General features: G+C 34.3%; 1 protein-coding gene across 2 annotated transcripts; it reads left to right on the top strand.

Annotated features, from left to right (window-relative positions):
- The first annotated feature begins 13,869 nt into the window (after window positions 1-13,869).
- Window positions 13,870-25,517, top strand: STATH (statherin). Of its 2 annotated transcripts, XM_074272593.1 has the most exons (6): window positions 13,870-13,929; window positions 21,982-22,044; window positions 22,453-22,476; window positions 22,578-22,607; window positions 24,742-24,885; window positions 25,331-25,517. In XM_074272593.1, the coding sequence occupies exons 2-5, from the start codon at window positions 21,994-21,996 to the stop codon at window positions 24,877-24,879; spliced, it is 243 nt and encodes an 80-aa protein (XP_074128694.1). In that variant the 5' UTR covers window positions 13,870-13,929; window positions 21,982-21,993; the 3' UTR covers window positions 24,880-24,885; window positions 25,331-25,517. The 2 variants fall into 2 exon arrangements, 1 of the variants encoding a protein (XP_074128694.1); XR_012483041.1 differs by lacking the exon at window positions 22,578-22,607.
- The last annotated feature ends 319 nt before the right edge of the window (window positions 25,518-25,836 follow it).

Here is a 25,836-nt window from a genome sequence, read left to right as displayed (position 1 = left end):
TCCAGGACCTGAGAAAACAGAATCAGCATTCATAGGAAAATAAGAGTCACCTTATGCTTTTATTTGATTAGCTAAGATGGTTCTAAGAATTCTCCCTTTGCTGGCATCAATCACTTCTTTTTTATTGTTTTATTTTTTTCTATTATACATATATGCTAACTTTTAAAATACATGTTTCTTTAATTGTGTTGGAAGAGAAAAATCAGAACAAAAGGGAAAAACCATAACAGACGAAAAAAAAACAGAAAAAAGTGAACATAATGTGTTGATTTGCATTCAATCTCTACAATTCTTTTTCTGAATGCAGATGGTGTTTTCTATCCAGTGTTTATTGGGATTGCTCTGGATCACTGAACTACTGAGAAGAGCCAAGTCTTTCACAGTTGTTCATTGGTGTTCTTGCTGTTATTGTACACAATGTATTTATTCCTGGTTCTATTTGTTTTGCTCAGCATCAGTTCATGTAAATCTTCCCAGGCCTTTTTAAAATCAGCTTGTTCATTAATAATATTCCATTATCTTCATGTGCCACGGCTTGTTCAATCATTCCCCAATTGATGAACATCCACTCATTTTCCAATTCTTTCCTACCACAGAAAGAGCTGCTAGAAACATTTTTGCACATTTGAGTCCTTTTCCCTCCTTTATGATTTCCTTGGGATACAGACCCAGTAATGGCATTGTTGGGTCAAAGGGTGTGCACAGTTTTATAGCCCTTTAGAAATAGTTCCAAATTGCTCTCCAGAATGATTGGGCCATTTCACAACTCTACCAACAATGCATTAGTGTCCCAGTTTTCTCACATTCACACCAACATTTATCACTATCTTTTCTATCTTAGCCAACCTGAGAGGGGTGAAGTAGTACCTCAGAGTTGTTTTAATTTGCATGTCTGTAATCAATAGTGATTTAGAAATGATTACAGATGGCCTTGATTTCATTATTTGAAGATTGTCTGTTCATATCTTTTGATTATTTATCAATTGGGGAATGACTTGTATTCTGATAAATTTGACACAGTTCTTTATATATTTTAGAAATGAATCCTTTATTAGAAACACTAGCTGTAGCATTAGTCACTTCTCATGGATACAGTTCATCTTTTGATAAATAATTATAAGAGAAAACAAATATTAGTTTCATCTTCAACTAGGAATAAAATCAACAGGAAAATGAATAGGACGAATCCAAATTTTAGTCAGGTTTGAATTTCATAAATCACCAATGGGTCACTTACTGAGAAATGACAATTTTTAGTAGAGTTTTTCACAAGCAAATGAAAGAACATCCTTAAGACAGCATTTTGAAAGAGCATGGCATATTTCTTAAGGAAACATCTTATTTTTAATTCATGATAAATATTATGGTTTTTAAAGATCTACCAGTTTTTCAAATTGTCTCTTATTCATATAGTATTTGGTCAGAAATTTTTAAAAATATAATTTACAATATTTTTAAATTTTTAATATTTGTTATTCTTGATTCCAATAGTCATCCATTTTCCACATAGTTCCTATCTTGGTAAACTTAAGTTAGGCTCAGAATAAGAGAAGCATTCTGGTGACATCTAAAAATATTAAAAATTGACATGTTGAATGACTTATTAAAAGTCTATTAATATTGTCTTTTTGACCTGAGAATTTTCTTGCCCAAGTATGTCTAAATGGAGTTGTTTGTTTTATAAGTTTAAAATCTTTTGTACATGGCATTTTGTAATTCATGGCATCCTAGTGAATTTCACAAGGAAAATGGTATGCATTTTCTTTATCAGTGGTCATTAATTATTAGTCAGTTCTTCATGTACAGTCTCATTTCCTCCAAAAAGAATTAGTAATTTGGTTTTTAAAATAGATAATGATACAGATAATCATCCCAAAATTACCAAAATGAAATTTGAAAGGGTTTATATGTGTATATATATATATATATATATATATATACATATAATGATACAAAAATGCAAATGTTTTAAAAATGTTTTTATTCCAATTAACTGAGAATTTCATTTGAAATTACTTCTCTCACAAATTATGTGATTATGTGTTAGGAATTATGTGTGTGGAGGGAACTGTAATTAATCACTCAATTGCTTCCCTTTTTACAGGTTTTTACAGGGGGGGAAAAACATAATCACATAATTTGTGAGAAGATGGAGACTTTTGTTTTAGAGTTCTAATCCCTTGGATCCTTATTTTGTTGCTATTTTTCCACCATGGTACTAGATATCTCAGCTCCTCTCTAGCCTGGCCTGGTGCCTTGTGAATCAGCCTTTTGTCAAACTAAATCTTGAGTTCAGGTCATAGCTTGGTGCCTCTGCTTATCCCCATCACAATATAGATACCTTAGAATGACCTTAGATAAAGATAATGAATTGCACAGTGTATATATATCTCCAAATTGTCACCAATAAATCACACATATTTTTGCTATCTTCTTCACAGAGAACTTCACATGTTCCCAGGACCAAGCTGTGCTTCTATTTCCCTTTTTTTTCTTAACCAGTTACTGTGAGTCCTCCAGTGAACTTTCGGTCATCTGATTAATAATTAATGCTCAGTATTGCTAAACTCTAGGTGTATTCTTAGAGACTCTACCAGTACCTGGCAGAGGCAGCATAGTATACTTCCCTGAGAACAAAGTGAAAGAACATTAGGCAAAAATCTTGGAAACAACAAATTGTCAGATTCTGTTTTTTAATCCTTTTTGTTACTTGCTTCCATTTTATGGATGAGTTCATTCCATTCGTATTCACAAAAAAAAAAAAAAAAAAAAAAAAAAAAAAAAAAACGGGATAGAAGAAAATACAGTTAACAATCATAACTGTGTATTTCCTTCCATCCCATTTTTTTCCTGTTTGTTTTTCTCTTTATTTCTCTTTTCCCCCATCTCTCCTTAAATGCCTATTTTTTTTTTCCTGATCATTGTCTCCCTTAATATACCATCCCTTTAATCAGCTTCCCCTCCTCTTATCTCCTTTCCTTTCAAATTCCTTGTAGGGTAAAATAGATTTCTATACCCAGATAAATGTATGAATAATTCCCTGTTTGAGTGAATTCTAATAAGACTAAATTCCAATATATTCTCCTCAACTCTAAAAGCTCATCCTTTCATGCCTCATTTATGTGAGAGAATTTTCCATGTTCTTCCTTCTTTTCCTTTCTCTTATGTATCTTTCTTACTCTTTAATTTAATTTTTTAAACTATTCATCATAGTCAACCCAAACCAGTGTCCTCTGTCTATGTATATTCCTACTTGCCATAAATATGATACTGATACCTAAACCATAATAAAGATCTTAGGCCTTACAATTAACATCTTTCATACAGTAATGTAAGCAGTTTAATCTTTATCTTTTTTATACTTCTCTTGAGTCTTGTATTTTTCTGAGATCAATGATTATTTTTGTTTTAAAGCTTTTTGTTTTCAAAACATATGCATAAAGTTTTCAATATTCACCCTTGCAAAATTTTGTGTTACAAATTTTTCTCCTTCTCTTCTCCCACTCCCTCTCCTAGACAAGTAATCCAACATATGTTGAATGTGAAATTCTTCAATACGTATTTCCACAATTATCACACTGCACAAGAAAAATGAGATAAAAAAGAAAAAAATGCAAGCAAACAACAAAAATGTGAAATCTCCATTTTGTGTTCCACACTCAGTCCCCACAATCCTCTCTCTTGGGTATATATGATGGCTCTCTCCATCACAGTTCTATTGGAACTGTCCTGAATCACCTTCCTGTTGAAAAGAGCCACATCCATCAGAATTAATCATCATATAATCTTGTTACTGTATACAGTGTTCTCTTGGTTCTGCACACTTCACTCAGCATCAGTTCAAGCAAGTCTCTCCAGGTCTTTCTAAAATCATCCTGCTGGTCGTTTCTTACAGAACAATATTATTCTGTAACATTCATATACCATAACTTATTCAGGCATTCTCCAACTGATGGGCATCCACTCAGTTTCCAGTTTGCCACTACAAAAAGGGCTGCCACAAACATTTTTGGACAGGAAAATCCTTTTCCCTTTTTTATGATCTCTTTGGGATACAAATCCAATAGAGGCACAGCTGGATCAAACAGTATGCACAGTTTGATAGTTCTTTGGGCAAATTCCATATTGCTCTCCAGAAAGCTTGGATCAATTCACAACTCCACCAACAATGTATCAGTGTCCCCAGTTTTTCCACATCCCTTCCAACATTCATCATTAATTTTTTGTCATTTTAGCCACTCTGAAAGATGTGTAGTGGTACCTCACCCCTGCTTTTTTTTCTATCAAATTCCTCCCTCTTCATCCCATTCCCATTAACCTTATTCCATTGCTGTTAATCTACAAACCCTTCTATCTTCCCCTTATGCTATTCCCTCCCCTGTTATTTCTGAATAAATTTACAAGTCTTTTATATATTTAGGGAGAAAGGGGAGTGTGTGTGTGTATGTGTGTGTAAATTATGAAAGAACACTAACATCAAGAAAACTAACAATTGATCTGCAGTAGAAATCTGAAGAATGTGAATGGCCAGATGTAGAATGGTTTCAAGAAGCACATGTGAGAAGCAAGTAGCTCTCTATGGCAAATAGTTCTCTGAGCTATTGAACCATTGTGGCCATGGAAAGAGTTGACATTTCCTCAGAATGTAGGATTTTACCAGAGAACAAAAGGCCTTGGTTCAAAATGTCCTGAAATTTTATGCCCATCCACTTCCTCAAATCCTTTTCTTAGTGCTCATAATAGAGGGCTTGAGATAATAAGATAACAAGAAGAAAAATGTTCTTGGGGGGAATATTGATAATTCTTGATGCTTAATGTTCTCAAGTAACCTAATCATTGGCCATGTTAACTTTTTGTGTATGTATGATTTTTTTTCTTATTTTATTTTTAGGTTATGTATGTACATTCAGTTTTTAACTTGTTTACATATGAGTCATGTTGGAAGAGAAAAATCAGAACAAAAGGGAAAAACCATGAGAAGAAAAATAAAGATGAAAATAATATTTGTTGATGACATTCAATTTCCACTGTACTCTTTCTCAATGAAGATGGTGTTTTCCATCCAAAGTTTATTGGAATTACATTGAGTCACTGGATTGCTATGAAGAACCAAGTCTACCTTAGTTGATCATCATAGTCTTGTGGTTGCTATGTACAGTATTTTCATGGTTCTGCTTACTTCACTCAACATCAGTTCATGTAAATCTTTCCAAACTTTCCTAAAATCAAATTGTTCATCATTTTTATTGAAAAATAGTATTTCATTACTTTCAAATATCATATTCAGCCATTCCCCAATTGATGGCCATCCACTTATTTTCCATTCTTTGCCGCCACAAAAAGAGCTATTATAAACATTTTTGCACATGTGGGTAGCTTTCCCACTTTCATGGTTTTTTGGAAAGATAGAGCCAATAGTGGCATGCTGGATCAAAGTGTATGCACAGTTTTACAGGCCTTTGGGTATAGCTCCAAGTTGCTCTCCAGAATGCATTGGCCATTTTCATACATAAAACTCAAGAAGTAACAAATGGTATGAAAAGCAGATCATAAAAATTGATTTGACTACATTTTTCAAATATATAGAGAACTCAGTCAAATGTATAATAATACAAATCATTCCTCAATTGATAAATGGTCACACCTGTCATATTAGCTAATATAACAGAAAAGGAAAATTATAGAGATGTGGGAAAATTGGAACATTGTTGGTGTTGGAGCATTGTTGGTGGAGTTGTGAAGTGATCCAACCTTTCCAACTATGTCCAAAAGTCAACCAAAACCTGTGACAAACCAAATGCTTTGATCTAGCAATACCACTACCAGTCTATATTCCAAAGCATTCATAAAAAGTGAAAAGGATCTACATATTAAAAATATTTATTGAAGCTCTTTTTCAGATAGTAAGTTATTGGAAATTGAGGGCATGCCCATCAATTGGGGAATTTGAATATTCTGGGGCATATAAATGTAATGGAATAGTATGGTACAATAAAAAATGACAAACAGGCAGATTTCAGATTTCAGGAAAGACTTTTATGATTTTATGGAAAGTGAAATGTGCAGAACCTGGAAAAGAATGCATACAATATCAGCAACATTGTATGATAATCAACTATAAGTGACTCAACTCTTTTGGATCACAATGATCCAATACAAGTACAAAGGACTACTGAAGTATTGATGGACTTAGAATACTGATCAAAGTTGACATTTTTTCACTTATTTTATTCTTTCTCATGTTTTTTTTTCTTCTTTTACTTTTTTGATTTATTTCTTCTTTCACAACTATGACTAATACAGAAATTTTTGCATGATAGCACATGTATAAACTAAATCAAACTGCCTAACTTCTTTAGAACAAGGAGGGAGAGTGAGAGGAAGCAAACTTTAGAACTCAAAATCTTGTAAAAAATTAATTCTAAAATTTATTTGTCTTGTTTCTTGGGGGAGGAAATAAAATATTTTGTTAAAATATTTTTAAAATCCTAGAAGTTACAAGTGGTATAGGAATTAGATCATAATTTCTTAAATATATAGAGAAATGAGCCAAATTTGTAAGAATACAAAGCCATTTCCCCATAAATAAATGTCAAAGAATATAAGCAGGCAGTTTTCAGATGAAGCAATCATTGCTATCTATGGACTTATAAAGAAGTGCTCTAAATCACTTTTAATTCTAGAAATGCAAATTAAAATAACTCAGATATCACCTCATACCTATCTAATTAGCCTAGATGAAAAAAAAGGAAGTGAAAACTTAGGAAAGAATATGGGAAAATTAGGTCACTAATGCACCTGTTAGTAGAGTTTTGAACTGATCTAAACATACTGCACAGCAATTTGGAACTATGTCCAAAAGTCTATAAACTATGAATTTTCTTTGATCCAGCAGTATAACTATGTCTGTATCCCAAAGAGATCATAAAAGAGGGGAAAAGACTCACATGTGCTAAAAAATCTTTGTAGCAACTCTTTTTGTAGTAATAAAAATTGGAAATTGAGTGGATACCCATCAATAGGGAATGGCTGAATGAGTTATGGTATATCAATGTAATAGAATATTATTGTTCTATAAGAAATGATGAGCAGGCTGGTGTTAGAAAAGTATTCTAAGATTTACATCAATTTATTCCTAGTGAAATGAGCAGAACAAAGAGAATATTAGAATACTAATGCATTGTTAGTGTGGTTGTGAACTAACTCAATCTTTCTGGACAGCAATGTGTAATTACGCCCAAAGAGCAACCAGACTTTGTATATCCTTTGATCTAGCAATCTCACTACTAAATCTATGTCCTAAAGGAATCATAAAGAAGGGGAAAGAACTGACATGTGCAAAAATATTTATAGCAGCCCTTTCTGAGGTGTCAAAGAATTGGAAACTCAGGGAAAGATCATCAGTTGTGGAATGGTTGAACAAGTAGTGATATATGAATGTAATGGAATAGTATGATTCTCTAAGAAATAAAGAGCAGGCAGAATTAAGGGGAAAAACATGGAAAGACTTATATGAACTGATTCTGAGTGAGGTGAGTAGAACCAGGAGAACATTATAAGCAGTAATAGCAACACTGTGTAATGACCAAGTATGATAGATTTTAGCTCTTCTTAACAATACAATGATTGCAGATAATAGCCTTCCTCAGATTGCTTGCTGTCTTGGAGAAGGGAAAGAAAGAAGGAGAAAATTTTGTAACTCAAAAGATTATAAAAATAAATATTGAAAGATATATATATGTATATATAGAGAATTGTAAAAAAAAATAAAATGCTATTTACAAAGTAGAAGAAAGAAGAAATTGATGATGATGAACAAGAACAAGAAAAAGAGATCCTTATAAAGTTTTGTTGATATATAAATATTTTTTTAAAATGAAGCATTACATAGTAATGGAGTTTGACTATATTTCTCATTTGATATAGAATTTGTCATTAGCTAAAAAAAAGCAACATTTTACATCATAGCTGTTCATTTTGTCAATTAATTGGATATACACAAATAAAAAATAAATTTCCATCTCTCAGAGAATTTGTAAAATTCTCTTACCATAAATTTGGGTTGCAAACATTTTTACTTTATTCTTCCATTAATTAAAATGCAAAAATAATTGATGTAGAACCAGATTTAATAATATTTTTGTCTGGTGTTATGACAAATATTGTGACCCTTTACCCAAAATTTTAAAGAGCAATATTGAAAATAAGATTGCATAAAATTATTATGTTATATTAAATATCTTTGGAGTTATAATTTATTTCATTTATTTTGTGTTTTAAAAAATTATAAAATAAAAAAATAATTAATAGTGAGCAATGAATTATTGCTTTATTGCTTTCAGGTTTTTTTTATTTGTATGGTTTTTTTTGCAGCATGGAAGCAACAGGGTTTTTGTTGCTGTTGTTGTTGCAGGCATACAGCTAGTAAGGCTCTGAGGCAAGATTTGAATGTAGTGCTTTCTGACTTCAGAGCCAGTGTTCTATCCACTATGCCATCTTAGTACCCTATCAGGCTACATTTAATTGTTGTAGAGTCCCTCTACATAAAATATTCATAATTATTTTGTAATTAGAATTCTATAGTTTTGTATTTAAAATTCTCATACATAAAGATAAAATGAAATTTTAAATCATTATTTGCATCTTTGGGAGCATAAATTATAAGTGGAGTTATTTTAAAAACTTAATAAATCTAAAATAATATTAAAAATAAATAAAGATCTTGATATTACCTTACAAACAGCAACTTCCTGATGTGAAATGATCTTGTTTGGGTTAAATTTTCTTGAAGCATAAATTTCTCTTTTCTACTATTTTAATTTCCCTGGAAATGCTTGTGTAAATCTTTGTCCTTTTTTTTTTTTAAGAATCTTTTTTATAAGACATTTTAAAATGTTAATAACATACTTTTATTCCATCATTTAGGAAAATACAACTTTTTGAATAACAAGACCTCCTCCCTCAATGCAGGTCAGTACCTTCTCTAAAATTCAGCCTTAGAAAATTGTCTCAGGTACTACTGAGATGTAAATCAGTTAGAGTGTCTGAGCCCAGAACTACCGGCTGGCTACAAGGCCAATTCTTTATTCACTACACCATATTGACTCTCAATGTAAAGACCCCTATTGGCATTAACTAGATTATTATCCAGTGTTCTGAATATCAAAATAAAGAAATTCAGTGAAATATGCTATGTGACTCCTTAGGGCAGCTCAGTGACTTAGTATCTATTTAATGATAGCAATTCATTGTAGTGAATCATTTTCAGTCCTGACTCTTTGTGGTTCCATTTGGACTTTTCTTAGTAAAAATATTAGAGTGGTTTGCCATTTCCTTCTTTAGTTCATTTTTACAAATGAAGAACTGAGGCAAATAGGATAAGTGATATATCCAGGGTCATACAATTAGTAGATTTCTGAGGTTGAGTTTGAACTCAGATCCTCTGGACCCCCAGCCCTGCATCCATCATATTCATCATATCATCTAGTTGTCCCACTCATTATCAGCAGTTTATTACCAGATCTAAATCATAATTACAAAGGTAATGAGCAAAATTCAATACTCCATATGAGACCCAGTAAGGGCAGGGTATAGTACAGAGTCCTACACTGATGCATTGTTGGTGGAGTTGTGAAAGAATCCAACCATTCTGGAGAGCAATCTGGAATTATGCCCAAAAAGTTATCAAAATGTGCATACCCTTTGACCCAGCCATACTACTACTGGGCTTATACCCCAAGGAACTACTAAAGAAGGGAAAGGGACCTGTATGTGCCAAAATGTTTGTGGCAGCCCTTTTCATAGTGGCTAGAAGCTGGAAGATGAATGGATGTCCATCAATTGGAGAATGGTTGGGTAAACTATGGTATATGAATGTTATGGAATATTATTGTTCTATAAGAAATGACCAACAGGAGAAATACAGAGAGGCTTGGAGAGACTTACATCAACTGATGCTGAGTGAAACGAGCAGAACCAGAAGATCATTATACACTTCAACAATGATACTATACGAGGATGTATGCTGATGGAAGTGGATTTCTTCAACATAGAGAAGAGCTAATCCAATTCCAATTGATTAATGATGGACAGAACCAGCTACATCCAGAAAAGGAACACTGGGAAATGAATGTAAACTGTTATTTTTACCTTCTGAATCCAATTCTTCCTGTGCAACAAAAAATTCGGTTCTACACACATATATTGTATCTAGAATATACTGTAATATATTTAACATATATAAGACTGCTTGACATCTGGGGGAGGGGGTTGGGGGAGGAAGGGAAAAACATCTGAATAGAAGTAAGTGCAAGGGATAATGTTGTAAAAAATTACCCATGCATATGTACTGTCAAAAAATGTTATAATTATAAAATAAAATAAAAATAAAAAAATAATAAAATAAAATAAAATAAAATAAAATAAAATAAAATAAAATAAATTTAAAAAGTACAGAGTCCTAAACTGTCCCCACCCTACCCCTACCATCAATGAGAGGGAAAATAAATGGTCAAGACAGTGGTGATGTCTTACCTGCCATTCTCTTTTTCTCAGAGTGCTTCATTGCTTCAGCTAGGTTAGATTACCTACCATGTGTGTGGTAGTTTGGCAGTTGGTGGGAATAACTGACCCTTTCTCCACAGGAATTATTTCCTGGACAGTGACAATAATGATGGACTGAAAACAAGACTGGTGGTTCTGGGATGGAGAATTGCTATTCTCTCAACAATTGGGTTCCGAGTTCTGGTATGTCTCTGTGACAAGTCTTAGGGAGATAGCGGTCAGTGAATTGGTTTCAATTTCCTGACATATACTGCCTCTTGTCTCTCCATCAGGGTATCCTAATGCCTGATCTTTGATAGCTTCATTTGACAGAACAAGGATAATATGAGAGTAATTCAAAAAGCAAATTGTATTTAAGGCTCATCATAGAAATTTGAAAAATGATTTGGCAACTTCAGGTTGTAAAGGATATAACTACTATCTGAATAAATGGAATGAATGAAAATAAATGAATGAATGAAATGGATGAAAATCATTAAATCTGTTGAATAATAGTGATACAAATGAAAAGCAAAGATAATCCTTTATATAAAAGACCTTATATCCTAATGGGGGGAAATAAGATAATAGTTGAAGTGATGAACAAGGTCGACTACAGGAATGTTGTATGAATGGCCATTCATTTAATCTTTTAAAACATTGGGGATCTGAAGAGACATTGATTTCTTCTCTCTCCATCAGAATGTAAGGCCATAAATATTGTTTGGGAGATATGATTCTTGAAGTTTAAGTCAGTATAGGAAATCAGATGATCTGAAAGTTTGACTGATCACCTCACCCAAAAGGCTAGCCAGAAAGGCAACCCTGGTATATGTCCTTAATTCAGAAAGTATCTCCTAAAAGATGAATATACAAACACAGCAACCAAACAAAGAAAAGACACCAAATGGTATTTTTAAAAGCATAGTTGTAAATCTAAATAAGGGCCCCACATTGGGCGCCATTTGTAACGTGCTCTCCTGGCAGTTACAATTACTAGTCTGTCCTAGACCCAACAGAGTACCTTTGACTACTGTCCTTTGCAGTGTCAACTCTACCCAGCTCGCCTCCTCTGAGGCCTTCAAAGGTCTCTGGCCACAATCTCTTGAATCTACAGCTTAATAACCGGTAGCACACTCAAGAACAGCCACGTGTAATCTTAAAAGCCTTTATTATACCTACTCACATAATACCCTGACTGATGCCCTGACTTGTTGGTTCCCGAGTGAACACTCCTGAAGTACAATTCGGTATCAGAAACTCAAACTTTGATTTTTAGGCAAAAGAATTCAGGGATATAGCCGAGTGTTCTTTTTTCATTAACTGTATGAGTGGCAGGCCACTGAAAAGGTATCAGCTCTTTTAAGAACTTCGAGAGCGAGTGAGAAAGCACTCAGATAAATATACCCTACATGTCCATTTTCAGAGTGGACCTTCAAATTATTTATAATCAGGCTGCTAGAATCTTATATTTACAAATTGTGATAACTAAAGAGGAAGCTAGAGCATGGCAGAAGGCTACACAGCTTATCTTTCTTTCACTCTCCTATACTCCCTATAGCACAAAACCCTTATGGTTTGAAATTTAATGTTTTAAGACCAATGGACATTATGGCTTCATTCCAATCTGGAGAAGCAGCTAGACATGTGATCAACCATTTTTCCATTGTAGAAATTTCACATGCATTTAAGACAGTTTATGGATTGGCTTACAAATATTTTGCCTTTAAGGTGTTTTTTTTTTTTTTTTTTGCATTGAATTTGACTTTGCCCATTCCATTGGCATTTCTTATAATCCTATTAGTAAAGTCATTACTGCACAGACTGTATCCCCAAGATCTTCTCTTCTAAACAAGAGAAGGGAATTTTGGGATATGTACAAGATGTGGCAATACATATATGTGATTGCTTGCAATTTTTAAATTTTGATTTTACATTTTTAAACACTTTTGATTTTACATCTTCAAAGTATTTTGATTTTACATTTTAAAAGTTATTTTGGTTTTACATTTTTAATCTATTTCGGTTTTACACTTTTAAATTATTTTGATTTTACATTTTTAAATTCTTTGCATTTTACCTTAGCAATGCACTTCGGGCACACACAGAAAATGCAGCTAAGTGACAGACTGACTTTTGTTCATCTTTTTGACAACAACTTTGTTTCCACTGTGATGTGGAAAGGCCTGGATGGCATTTGGAAAGGCCCAAGTTGGGCCCCGGGTACATTCCTTCCTAGGTGCAGATCCAGCAACAGAGTCCATCCCCACCAGAGACATTTGTAACCTGGGGATCCATGAGAAGGACCAGACAACAGCCCAGAGGGACCAGCCAGATGTCCGCAGCCCTAAAGATGCTGATGGCAGCAATGTCCCTCCTGACTGTGACACCAGAGACATCAGACACAGTTCCAGTGTTGCAGCTGAAATGGACTGTTTCGGGTGATATGCAATATAAAGACTGTAAATGGACAATGGGCCTGTTTGCTTCTCCGGTGGCTACTTGCCATATGGTGGCCTGGGGAGAGGCTTTGCCCTATGCTTCCTATTGAAGGACTATGCTTTTAAATTAGTGGGTGAAAAACCAATGCACCCACCTACCGTTGTTATTGAGACAATGTTATTGGACATGACTTTGCTTATGTGCACCTGTGAAACTAGAATTGCTCTAGGATTGTGAAAAGTGCAATAGAGAATTGTAATAAGCTAGAATTGTTCTAGGATTATGAAAAGTGCAACAGAATTGTAAGAAACTAGAATTGGTCTAGAATTGTGATAAATGTAACTAGAATTGTGACAACCTACCTCACTGATATTTAATTGTTTACTAGAATTGTGATGTTTTACCTTATTGACTTCCCACCTCAATGTTGACATCCTACCTCATTGGCATCCAACCTCTTTGGATTATTATCTTGAGTATGACTTTGATGAATGGGTTGAACACTTGGGCCATTGTTGAACCTGGTTCTCATTGTCATACTTCTGTTTACTGATCTGCTGCTTTGTACCTCCTTGGACATAACACTATCATCTCATGGATCAAGTGAACTATAGCTGGTGCTAAAAGTTTAGCTTGGTGAGATGTGTGGTTCCCGCAAAACAAGAGAAAGGGAATTGTAAGGGCCCTTTAAATGGGCGGACACAGTGCATCGGGAGATTGAGGCCCAGAAGTAATTTCTGTGGATATTAGGACTGCCATTGGGTGGGATCTTGGCCATGATGAGATAGCTTCATAATGGGTGACTCTCTCACTGATTGGCTGTGTGTGTGTCCTCACAGGCCCTTTATAAGCCCACTGCAGGCAGCAGTCGTTCTCTTTAACCTGACACTCTTCACCCTGGCTCCCTAGCCTGAGTGGCCAAGCCGAGATGGGTAGCCAAAAGAGGTAAGGATTTTGGTAGTGAACACGTGGGTCTTCAGACCAGGTGTTCACTAGGGAACCAACAAGTCAGTGCATCAGTCAGGGCATTATGTGAGTAGGTATAGTAAAGGCTTTTAAGATTACACGTGGCTGTTCTTGAGTGTGCTACCGGTTATTAAGCTGTAGATTCAAGAGATTGTGGCTAGAGACCTTTGAAGGCCTCAGAGGAGGCGAGCTGGGTAGAGTTGACACTGCAAAGGACAGTGGTCAAAGGTACTCTGTTGGGTCTAGGACAGACTAGTAATTGTAACTGCCAGGAGAGCATGTTACACTAAACATTTCAGCAAATTCATCCATAGAAATTATAAGGAGTAGCTAAGAGGGGAAAATAGATGTTGGAAATATATAAATTCCTGAAGGAAATTAAAAAAGAGATAAAAATAAGGTTAAAACTCTGGGGAAAGAGGAAGGGTTAGGAAAAAAACAAATAAATAGCATAGAATAGAAAATTCTAAACCAAATAACAAACTTTTTAAAAACTGTAATTGAAGATACATAAACTAATAACTTTAGGGGACTCCAAGAAATATTAGAAGAAAATCAGAAGATTGAAAACATTGAAGAAAATTTGATTTAAAAAAGCAAGTGATTTCCAAACTCATTTTTTCTATTCTTATTTTAACAATTTAAAAATTAAGTTACAAGTTATCTCCCTCTTTATAACCCCATCCCCATCCATTGTGAAAGCAAAATTGATTAACAACAGAAATATAACACCTTTTGGGGAAGCAGCTAGATATGACAGAGGGAGATAAGGATTTGGAGTCACAGAGCCCCTCTGAAGGTTTTTTGACACTTTCTCTGTGTATGACTGTAGGCAAGCCACTCCAAGTCTAGAGACTTGGTCTAGAGGTCTAGAGACCTCAGTTACCTCATCTGGAAAATAAAAAGATCAGACTCTGTAACCAGTAAGAGTGTTTTCATTTCTGCCTACAGTCAGCAGCAGTGGCCCAGTATTCTGGCATGGGCTGTCACCCAGAGGACACTTCTCCCTAATTCAGCCTTTTCTGAATCTCAGAGCTCAAACCTCAAAGGCTTCAGTGAGAGGAACTATATTTCTATCATCTATTTCCATCTTCTTCTGGAGCTTGTTCATACCCTTTCCAATGTTGGTGAGTTGGATGCCCAGCTAAGTTCATGGTCACTATGACTCCCAGTTGATCTCTCCATTACTCCCTCGGCAACATATTCAGTTGAGCAAGCCTTCTCTTGCTGCCCTATTCATTCATACAAATAATATGGACTTGGATTTCCCCTCTCTCTAAGTCTCTAAACACCCATTTCAAAGAGAAACTTCAGGACCATCAAAGAGAAACTTCAGGACCATGAGGTCAAAACAAAAACTCTTCAAGATTCTTAGAGCAGCAATGATTGTCTTTTTCCCAGTCTAGCAAGAGCTGCCTCAGCCAGAGAGGAATCCAATCCTGATTTATATTCATATTCCCTATATAAATAATGTGTACAGAAAAATGACTTGTCCCTTTACACAACAGAGACCACATTTCATTTTCTGCAGCAAATCTCAGGTCAATATTTAGCTAATGATATTCAGAAGCTTCCTTTTCCAGCTACTTCTCTTGATAACTGGAGAGGCTTCAGGACATGATGTAGCTCCTACAGGTAGCCAAGGTCATTCCATTCCTTTTTCAATGTCTTCTACTAGTGCAGCTTTCCAGCTCTTGACCTGAGCTCTGATTGGTGGGAGATTGCCATAACTAGTCTGAACCAGATCCACCATGCTGCTGCTCTTTGGTTGTCATCATACAATATCCCTGCAAATGTACCTCACCTACTTTCCCTCAATTTCATCTCATTTTTGGAATAATAGTCCAATTAACACTACCATTCTCAGAATGAACATATCTACTGCCCTAAAGTTCTAGTCTTTGTCCTTGGGACATCCCAGATACCTTATTTAAGTTATATCTCACAATTAGAATATAAGTTCTTCGAGCTCAATGACATCCCTGTTTTTATATTTGTAGCTCCAATCCCAAAGTATCTGGCACATAATAAACAATATATGCATATTTTTTCTTTCATTTATGTCCCCCCCCACCTTCAACAACAATCCACAGCAGTTCAAAAAATGTTTTTGATAATGACCTTGTCACAGTTTCAGAGCCCAGAAATCGGTAATTTTTGGTGAAGACCCCTAACATTGCTTGGGTATCAGTCCTCTAATAAGTAGCTGCCAGAATTGCATCTTTTTTTTTTTTTAACAATCCACCAAGCCATCTCTTGTGTTAGGGTATAGCTTGAAGGAGGTACTTCACCTGCCCACTTGGTATGCCTGCCGGTTGATTTCTAGTTTCAGGCTATATTAGAGAATCATCTCCAGCAGGATGTGTGGTGTGTGTGTGTGTGTGTGTGTGTGTGTGTGTGTGTGTGTGTGTAAAATGTCATTGTCCACCTCCCAAAGCAATAGGGCTTTGCTCTAGGTTGCCATCTTTGGACAAGCTATCTTCTGTATACAACCAACAGAAAAAAGAATTGGAAGTGTCCAAATTCTAGTCAGGTTTTGGTTCCATAGGCCCACCAATGGGTCACCTACTGAGGACTGATTATTCTTTGTGGAGTCTTTCACAAGCAAATGAAAGAACATCCTTAAGACAGTACAATGTTGGCATTTTAAAAAAGCATGGCATTTTTCCATAGGGAAACAGGCCTCATTTTTAATTCATGATAAATATTATGGCATTTTAAGTCCAGTAGTTTTCAAGTCACCTTCACCTATTCATATAGTGCTTGATCTGAGATAAAAAGATATTATTTACAATATTCTTTTTCTTTCTAATTGTTATTCTTGGTTCCCGTTGTCATCCATTTTCCACATAGTTCCTATTATGGTGAACTTAAGTCAAACTCGGAATAAAAGAAGCATTTTGATGAGATATAAAAATATAACAATTCACAAGTGTAGAATGACTGATTAGAAGTCTGTAAATAATTTTTTTTGATCTGAGAGTTTCCACACATATGTCACATATATGTCACAATGCAGTAGACTTTTGCAAATTAGTAGTAACTTTGATAAAATGTGAGTATGTGGCATTTATAATTCAGGGTAGAATTTTTTTGAGATTTTTGAGGAAAAGTGGCATCCTAGTGAATTTCACAAGGAAAATATTTTGCCTTTTCTTTATCAATGATTATTGATAAATTTGTTCAACCTCTCATGTATATTCTCATTTCCTCTGATAGAAAAGAGTAACATAGCTTTTAAAAATAGATTAGTCCAAAAAAATAGATTAGTCCAGATAATCACCCAAGATTATAATTCCTTCATTGTTTTGGGGAGAAATTACCAAAGGGAATTCGAAAAGGTTGATTTGTTGTTGTTATTTTGGGGGGGCGTATTTATTTATTATATTTTTGCTGAGGAAATTGGGGTTAAGTGACTTGCCCAGGATCACACAGCTAGGAAGTATTAAGTATCTGAGATAAGATTTGAACTCAGGTCCTCCTATCCACTTCATTACCTATAACTAGCATACAAAATTTTATGTAAGTGAAAGATTATTTTTAAAATATTCTTATTTCAATTATGAGAGAATTTCCTTGGAAATTACTACTAAAAAAAAAAGAGGAGCAAAAAGGAAATTACTTCTATCACAAAATATTTGATTATGTGTAGGGCATTAGATATGTGGAGGGGCTGTAATTATATCCCTCAAGTGCTTACTTTTCCAAGGTCTTTTCCCTACCTACCTATCAGAAAATAATTCATGATCAATATTGTTTCCAAGCTGAGCCTTCAAGAAAGATAATGATCCTTTGAGTGGAGGAAAAAGGATCTTGTATCAAAAGCATTATATTGTATTAAAGCAGACAGGACAGGGTGTGTAAATATATGGAGGTAGGAGACAGAATAGCAACTTTGGGAAATACTGGTAAGTCTGGCTGAGTTTCAACATGGTGTGTTTGAAAGAGAAAAGGCAGGGAATATGACCTCAGGTAAGATTGTGAACAACAATGGAATTTGTATTTTAGGCTAAAAACATGAAAGTGAGTTAAGTTTTTTGAGTAAGAGATGACACTTCATTTCAAATAAAAACTTATGAAAGTCATTTTTGGAAGTTATGTGATGGACTGACTGGAATAAAGACAAAATGAAAAACAAAGAACGAGCTTTGAAAGTGATCGCAACCATTTTGGTCAAGTTGATAGAAGTTTGAGTTAAAATGTTGGCTATGTGAATGGGGAAAAGGGACTGATACTACAGATGCCATACAAGTTGAGCCAATAAGTTTTCATGATTGGTTAGATATGGGGGGTGAGGCAAAGGGCGGAGGAAAGAATTCACTGAGGGTATAAACATAGGTGACCATGAGGATGGTTTTGCTAGCAGCAAAAATAAGTAAGGTGGGACAAAGTCCAGACTTAAGGTAGAAAGTGATGGCAAGGGATTATTGAACCCATGGGAGAGGAAGAGATTCTAATTGAGGGAATATGTAAAGAGAAGAGAAAGGTATGTAAGTCTCAGATGTGGTAGATCATATGTGAAGATAATATTACAATGAAATATATCAATAGATAGCATACCATAGTAGGTAAACAGCTATAATTGGAGTTGACAAAATTTGGGTTCAAATACTGCCTCAGGCATTTATAAACTATCTTGTTTAAGGATTTGATATCCAAATTATGAGTCATCACATCCTCTACCTCCTTGATTTCCCTAAACTGACATTAGGATTAAGCAATGGCTTCAAATACAGACTCTATTGTGAAACTTGCTTTATTAAAGAACTTCTTGGCATAGATGGATACTTAAAATGGGCACAAAATCAAAATTTGTTCACAGTCAGTGATGACAATTCAAGCTCTCCATTGATATTATTTGTACCCACAAAATTAGCATATCATTAATGGCAGAATTTAAATAGCTCTGAGATACCCTGAATCCCATCCTCCTTTGAAAGATTTCTTCTTCCAGTCATCTGTCTCAGGTAATATTTTTTACATAATAAGTCATTTTTTGTGCTAACTTATCACTGAATGGACATCTTATCTATGAAAAATGTATGTGAGGAATAAAATATAAAATGTTTAAGATAATATTGCTTTATAGAGAAGTAGTGATCCTATTCTATCTTGAAAAATAAGGTTGTAAAAGAAATTACCCATGCATATGTACTGTCAAAAAATTATAATTATAAAATTAATTTTTAAAAAATATTGAAAAATAAGAATATTTATTGTGTGGCAAGTGAGATTTGATCGAGTTTTACATCTAGAACTGGTCATCTAGTGTGACCAAATCATTTTACAATTGTGCAACTGAAGCTCAGGCTGGTTAAGTCATTTGCCTGAAATCTTATGCTTGGTAAGATATTGGAGACCTGGAGATGGCCCGTTTTTCACAGAGAGAAACAAGGGTTCTATAAAATGTAGGTGAGCAAGGAGACCATAAGGATCATGGAAATAACTGAATACAAATTCCCTAAAAACAGAACTAGAAAAACATTGGAATAATTAAACAATATAGCATGCTGTTCTTCACTTGACTCTTTGCTAGTCTTCTCATTCTAAAGAAAAGCTCAACTATTAGTTTTCTCTCTTAATACCTTTTTCTTTTAATCCCTCTATATGTCTGTCTTTCCCAATGAAGGATTTTTTGGAATCTTCACTTGAAATAGTTTGTTGACCCATTTAAAGGGAGTCACCTGATGATTTTTACTCCCCTTGTCTGCTCCCCGGATACTTCCCTCTTCTAGCTTTCCTTCATTAGATTTGTTCTGGTTCTAGTTTCTCCTTTGTTACTCCTCCCCATCAATGTGTTTTAGTTTTTCTTTATTTGGACACTTTTCCTTGACCGACTCCTTCCACTTGCAAGTGTTTCCTTTGAGCGTGTTAAATATTGTTAAGATTGGCAAATAATAAATCTACCATTTTTACTGATTACTTGTAGAGTTTTGCTCTCCCAACTAATATTGTGACGGCAATAACCTCCTCAGAAGTTTCTTTGCCTCTAGTCCCTCCCTTCTCCAATCCATCTTCCACATGGCAGACAATAGAATATCTCTTAGGCACAACTCTGACCAGATTATTGTGCTGTTCCTTAAGTTCTAGGGGCTCTAGAATAAATATGACCTCTCTGCTTAACTACCAGGCTCAAGCCTTCATTCCTAATTTTTTATACTGCCAACTTTCATGATCCTAAATCAGGGACAGCTGGGACCCAATTTCAGGGTATTAAAAAACCAGCTCTATTGCTTGTGCTTTCCCTCGCTCCACTAGAATATACTAGTGCAGGCAACACCATTTTCCTGCAGGAATTGAATAAATTGCTTTCTGCTCTGGCTCAGAGAAACATCTATTTGAATTATTTTGGATAGGTAGTTACTGTCCCACACAGATTGAATGACAGGGTAAGAAAACTCCTGTATGAATCCAGAATCAGCCATTTGCTATCAGTGTCTTCCATATATTGCAATTCCCATATCCTTAAAACCTGGATAATAGTATTTGTCTTTATTTCTTAATGTGAACATCAAATAAAACAGCATATAATAGTCAGTATTTATTTGCATTTCCAAATTCACCAAATTCTTTAGGAATATCTCATGTTAGCCTTAAAACAGACCTAGGAGGTAGATGTGATTATCATTCTAATTTCATCAACAGGGAAACTGAGGGATATAGAGGCTAATTGACTCACAAGAATTGCACAGCTAATGAATGTCCAAGGAACACCAATTTCCTGTCAGTAGGCTCAACTCTCAACTCAACCGTACCACCTGCCTATCTTATTGGATCAGAAATATATTTTAAAATGTAAATTCTTTTTTAAATGTGAATTATCACTATAATACTAAAAGTCTGAAGTCCTCACCTAGAGATATGCAAATTTTGTTTCTCTGGGACTTAGTCCCCTCATCGGGAAAATACATTGTAGCATTTACCTTGCAAAGATGAGGTGTAAGGAGAGGAAGTAATTCACATAAAGGACTTTGATAACTTCACAGCATTAGACCCAAGAGAGGTAGAGTTAAGGTGGGATGAGTGAAGAACTGGTCTCAGGGACAGGAAGTTTGATCTCTCTTATTCCCCTGTGACCCTGGGAAATCACTAGTTAATTTTCTAAGACTCTGTGTGGCAGAGAAGGTGCCTTGGTAGAATTTCTCTCACTAAAAGCACTTTGTCTCAGTGAGACCTTGAAGTCAAGGCCCTGTTCTTATCCCCTATAAAGTTGAGCTGTTATTACTACCTAAGGCTACTGAGTGCAGAATTCACTGGAGAAGAGAAATATTCCCCTGAGCCTTAATGCAACAAACCAGTCCATCTGGATATTTGAGCATTTCCTGAATTCTCTCTCTTCAATATTACATGATTAGGGATAATAGATGTGGAAAACTGTGGGTATAAAAAATGAGGGTCACTAAACAAAATTAAAATGGTTCTGTCTCTTCCTTCTTCTTCCCTATCTCCTTAATCTTTTCTTCCTTCCCTCTCTCCCTCCCTTCCTTTCTTTCTCTCTTTGATATTAGGGAATTTAAAAAATATAATTCTACCATATTTGTTATGGTCTTCATTTTCTTGCTTTCTCAAAGAAGGAGAGAAAGTGAAGGGAGAGAATTCAGAATTGAAAACAAAATGAAACAGAATTTGTAAAAATGCTTCCATTGTCAGAAAACAGATGTATGTAAAAAAAATGTGTATCTGTGTGTGTGAGAGAGAGAGAGTGAATAATGAGAGAGAGAGCAACAAAGACAGCGAGAGATTACATATTGTATGCAGTAAGTTTCTTGATTTGGTGTCCTGCATCTAAGTCTAGCTTTGACAATATCTAATTATATATATCCACATTACCTGAGATTAAATTCCCTCAATCTGTAAAATGAAAACATTTTTTATTAGTTCTTTGAAGGAAAACACTAAACCTCAACAGAACCATAGAAATGGAAGTTAAAATTGATTTACTTTAGTTTCTTCTTCATTGAAAAGACCAATATGACTCAAGCAAAAAACAGACTAAAAGTAGCAGGAATTTCTCTCCTCTCCATTCCACAGGAGCCAAGAGCCATGAAGCTCTGTCTTCTAGCTTTTCTGATGGCTTTTCTGGTTGCCCTGGCAGTAAGTACTTGGGGAAGTGGAAAAGGGGTTGGTGTGGGGAATGATTGATACCTCTCTCTAATAATGGTCTTTTAGCATCTGCAGAATTAGATTTATATTTGTGTTCTCATGTTACTGGATTAGCACATTTTAATTTTTTTTACTATCTCTTTTGATATCTGAATAATCTAGAAATTTTCTTCATGCCTATAGACTTAGCAAGTAATTCTTAATTTTGTTCTCAAAATTGTCTCCTGTTCTTAAAACTTTACATTTCTCCAAATAAAAATGAAGATAATATTTATCTAAATATTTTGAACAAAATTCTGCTCTTCCTTCATTACATAATTTTAAAAATTAACTCAAGTTACAGTTTAGGGTTTTTTCCAAACTTATATAACTGAATCTGTTAATGTTTTTCTTTTCCAGAGAGCTGACAGTTCATCTGAAGAGGTAAGATATTTTCAAATAAATGCAAAGTTGTTTAATATTCTGCAATATTTTATATTTATATTTATATTTATATAAATAAATATTTTTCTTTATTTTAACAGAGATATTTTTATCGGTTTCCAAGATATCCGGTAAAATTATAATTTATTGTATGCAATGTGTAATGTATTGGATTGAATCTATTACAATTTATTTATATATTCCCTTCTTTGTATCTTTAAACTTCCCCCCCCAAAAAAAATCTCATTAATCCTCTTTCCTGAGCAAATAATGATTTAACTGAAACTTAAGTAGATATTCTTTCTAATCATTAAGTGTGAGAGTACTAGAAGTTTACAGGCATTGAGTACATAATTTCTGTATATATTAATATTTTGGATTCATTGATTAGAAGAGAATTCTACATTGAGATGACAATGTTAAATAAGGAGAAATGTTTACTGCAAGAAATTGTGTCCATATTTATTCTCTTTCCTGTTTCCCTAAATTTTACATTACTTTGCTAATGATTCCAGAGGATTTCACTAATACATTCCAAGAATAAGAGACATCAGAGGATTTCTCTGGACTTACGGATATTTTCAGATTCTCCATTCATTAATGGACTCCAAAGTGTCTTACATTTAATATGCCCAGGGCCTTCCCCAAAAGCTCTTAACAAACTTGACTGAAATGACTTGGTTTGGTTCAGGTCTAGAGAGTGAACAGTTCACCTAACTGCAAAATTTCAACTCCCTGATCTAATTACTCTACTGTTTGCGAGCTTCTGGCACCCAAACTGATTTCTGATTACATTGTTGTGCTAAACAAAATTGTGTTTATACACAGATTTGATAACGTCACTAAGTTATAGTGAATTTTTGCCATGTTGTCCATGAAATGGTTCATTTCTTACTTTCTTTGACTCCTGGCTGTATTTGAGGACTTTGAGTAAAATGCATTATCTCAAAGCACTCATAGTTTTAGGATTGCTACTGAATACCAGGGATAATTGGCTAAAGCATGACCAGTTCTGTTCACAAAATTGGATGACATTATACTGAAAACCACTCTTTCATTGATTCTTAATAACACTTAGATAGTTTTTTGTGCCAGTGTGCTTCAAGCAGGAGAGTAAATGTTTTAGATGCTTTGACAATGGTCTTAAAGAAGGATTTCAATCTATATCAGTGACCAATTTCCTCCTGAATCATTGTCATCTTTTTTCCCAGTCATTCAGATTTGAATCTGCTGCTTATTACCTCTGTAACTCTGAACAGGGCACTTCATTATTGCTACTTTAAGGTTCAGTGATGTTAGACCAGATTTATAAGATCTCATCTCACTCAGTCTAGTAATCTCTTGCTGTGTGTTCCTACGTAATTGTTTCTGAACTCTATCCTTCTGAGGTCATATTGTCTTTTTCCCAGAATCAGAGACTTTGAGGTGGAAATGCCATTGTAGACTTTTTCACCTAATCTCTTCATTTTACAGTAAGAAATTGAGAGCCATTGAAGTTAAATTACTTACTCAAGTTCACACAAAAAGTGGATATTAGAGGCAGGTTCTGAAGCCAGGTCCTTTAATTCTAGAGATTTTTAATTTTTTCCATCATACTATATGTAAGAACAAAAAAGCTATTAGTTACCATAATAATTGTCATCTTTGATTATCTTCTCTCTATAGAATCAGGGCAAGTATGTATTTTTCTTTGTCATCCTTTTCCTAATAAGTAAGGGAAAATATATGGTTGATTTTTTCATCTTTGAGAAAATATGGTAGAAAACTAAGTTTTTAATAATCAAGAATCATGAAAGAACCCTGGAAATGAGGCTTCTCCAGTTTATTAAATAAGTTTTACTTGATAAATTGGTGAGTATTCTCAGTTTAGTTGATTGTGAGAAATGCCTGAAATTTTATTGAGTACATATATATGTAAATGTGATTATGTATATATAAGTATATAAAAAATATATATATGAAGAATATAAATATTATATATGTATAAAAATATATATGTAAATATGTGTGTATGTATATATACACACATATATATGTATATATATGTATCAGGTCTATTTAAAGCTCAGATAGGTTTGTCTGATGATCCAAATAATTCTGCCATAGGTGAGTGGTTTTGCTAATCCTGTTACATTTGTATATACTTATTTTTTTCAGTATTATCATAGATACTAAGAAATTTAAAACACTACCAATAAACCACAATGCTTTAACCTTATCTTGGCTATTTTCTCTTTCTTTTAAATGCCATTTCATTCAAATCAGTTGTATCCAAGACATCCTCCATATCCTAGATTTCCTCAAGAGTTTCCAAATCTATATCCATATCCTGTACCTCCCTATAATCCATATGGTCCATTTGCCGCAAATGCTCCAAATGTACCAGAAGAAAGACCTCAATAAAGAGAGGTAAGAATAAGCTGTACTTACTGACAGCCTGGTGGGTGGTATGGTTGAAAAAATATGTTGAAACAATTTTTTTTGCATTTTGGGGGGTTTTGAGTTTTTTTTTTTTAGATTTTGAGTTCCAAATTCTATTCTTTCATATTGTGATAAAAGAAATGACAAGCAGAATAATTTTAGAAAAACTTTGAAAGACTACAGAAACTTTCCAATTTTCTAACACTTGACTCCCCTCCTTGTATGCTATGATTCAGCTTCAGTGGCCTTCCTACTGTTTGTATGTCCATGGCTCACAACCTCCTGATTTGATAGTTTTTTTATAATTGATGGAGGTTGCTTCTGATTAGCATGAACTACTCATAGCAATGATAACAGAAAGAAATTACTTCCAAAATAATAATCCAAAAAGGAGCAAAACCTAACTAAGGCAACATTTTCTGTTTCCTTTTAGGCCTACCTGGAAGACTCAATCTGCCTATGAAACTGCAAATCTACAAATTTGTGAATCTCTCCATCTCTCTACTTATGCGTTAGATAGTAGATCCAAGATTGTTAGATCAACATGAATCATTACCACATAGAACTAATACTCTTCTAAACATTCTCCAAATAATAAACACAACTTATAGCATAATGAATTTTTGTTGTCTTTATTTCCATCCTTCAGTTCTGATTCATCATGCAGATGAGAATAACATAAAAAGAAGATGTGATATATTGTACCTAGGATATACTATAAGATATTTAATATGTATGGTAATGCCTGCCACCTAGGGGAGGGGGTGGAGAGAAGGAGGGGAAAAATTCGGAACAGAAGGGAGTACAAGGGATAATGTTGTAAAAAAAAAATTACCTATGCATATTTACTGTCAAAAAATGTTATAATTGTAAAATTAATTTTTAAAAAAGAAATGTAAAAAAAAAAAAGAGAGAAGATGTGAAGCTTCTTGGTCTAAG

The sequence above is a fragment of the Sminthopsis crassicaudata genome, chromosome 6, assembly GCF_048593235.1.
Source record: "Sminthopsis crassicaudata isolate SCR6 chromosome 6, ASM4859323v1, whole genome shotgun sequence".
NCBI classification, from domain to species: Eukaryota; Metazoa; Chordata; class Mammalia; order Dasyuromorphia; family Dasyuridae; genus Sminthopsis; species Sminthopsis crassicaudata.
This window is presented reverse-complemented; position numbering and strand designations above follow the sequence as displayed.

Coding starts and splice junctions, on each gene's coding strand:
- STATH (XM_074272593.1), top strand. CDS start 21,994: ATGAAGCTCTGTCTTCTAGCTTTTCTGATGGCTTTTCTGGTTGCCCTG. Junction 22,477..22,577: donor CTGACAGTTCATCTGAAGAG/GTAAGATATTTT, acceptor TTATTTTAACAG/AGATATTTTTATCGGTTTCC. Junction 22,608..24,741: donor ATCGGTTTCCAAGATATCCG/GTAAAATTATAA, acceptor CATTCAAATCAG/TTGTATCCAAGACATCCTCC.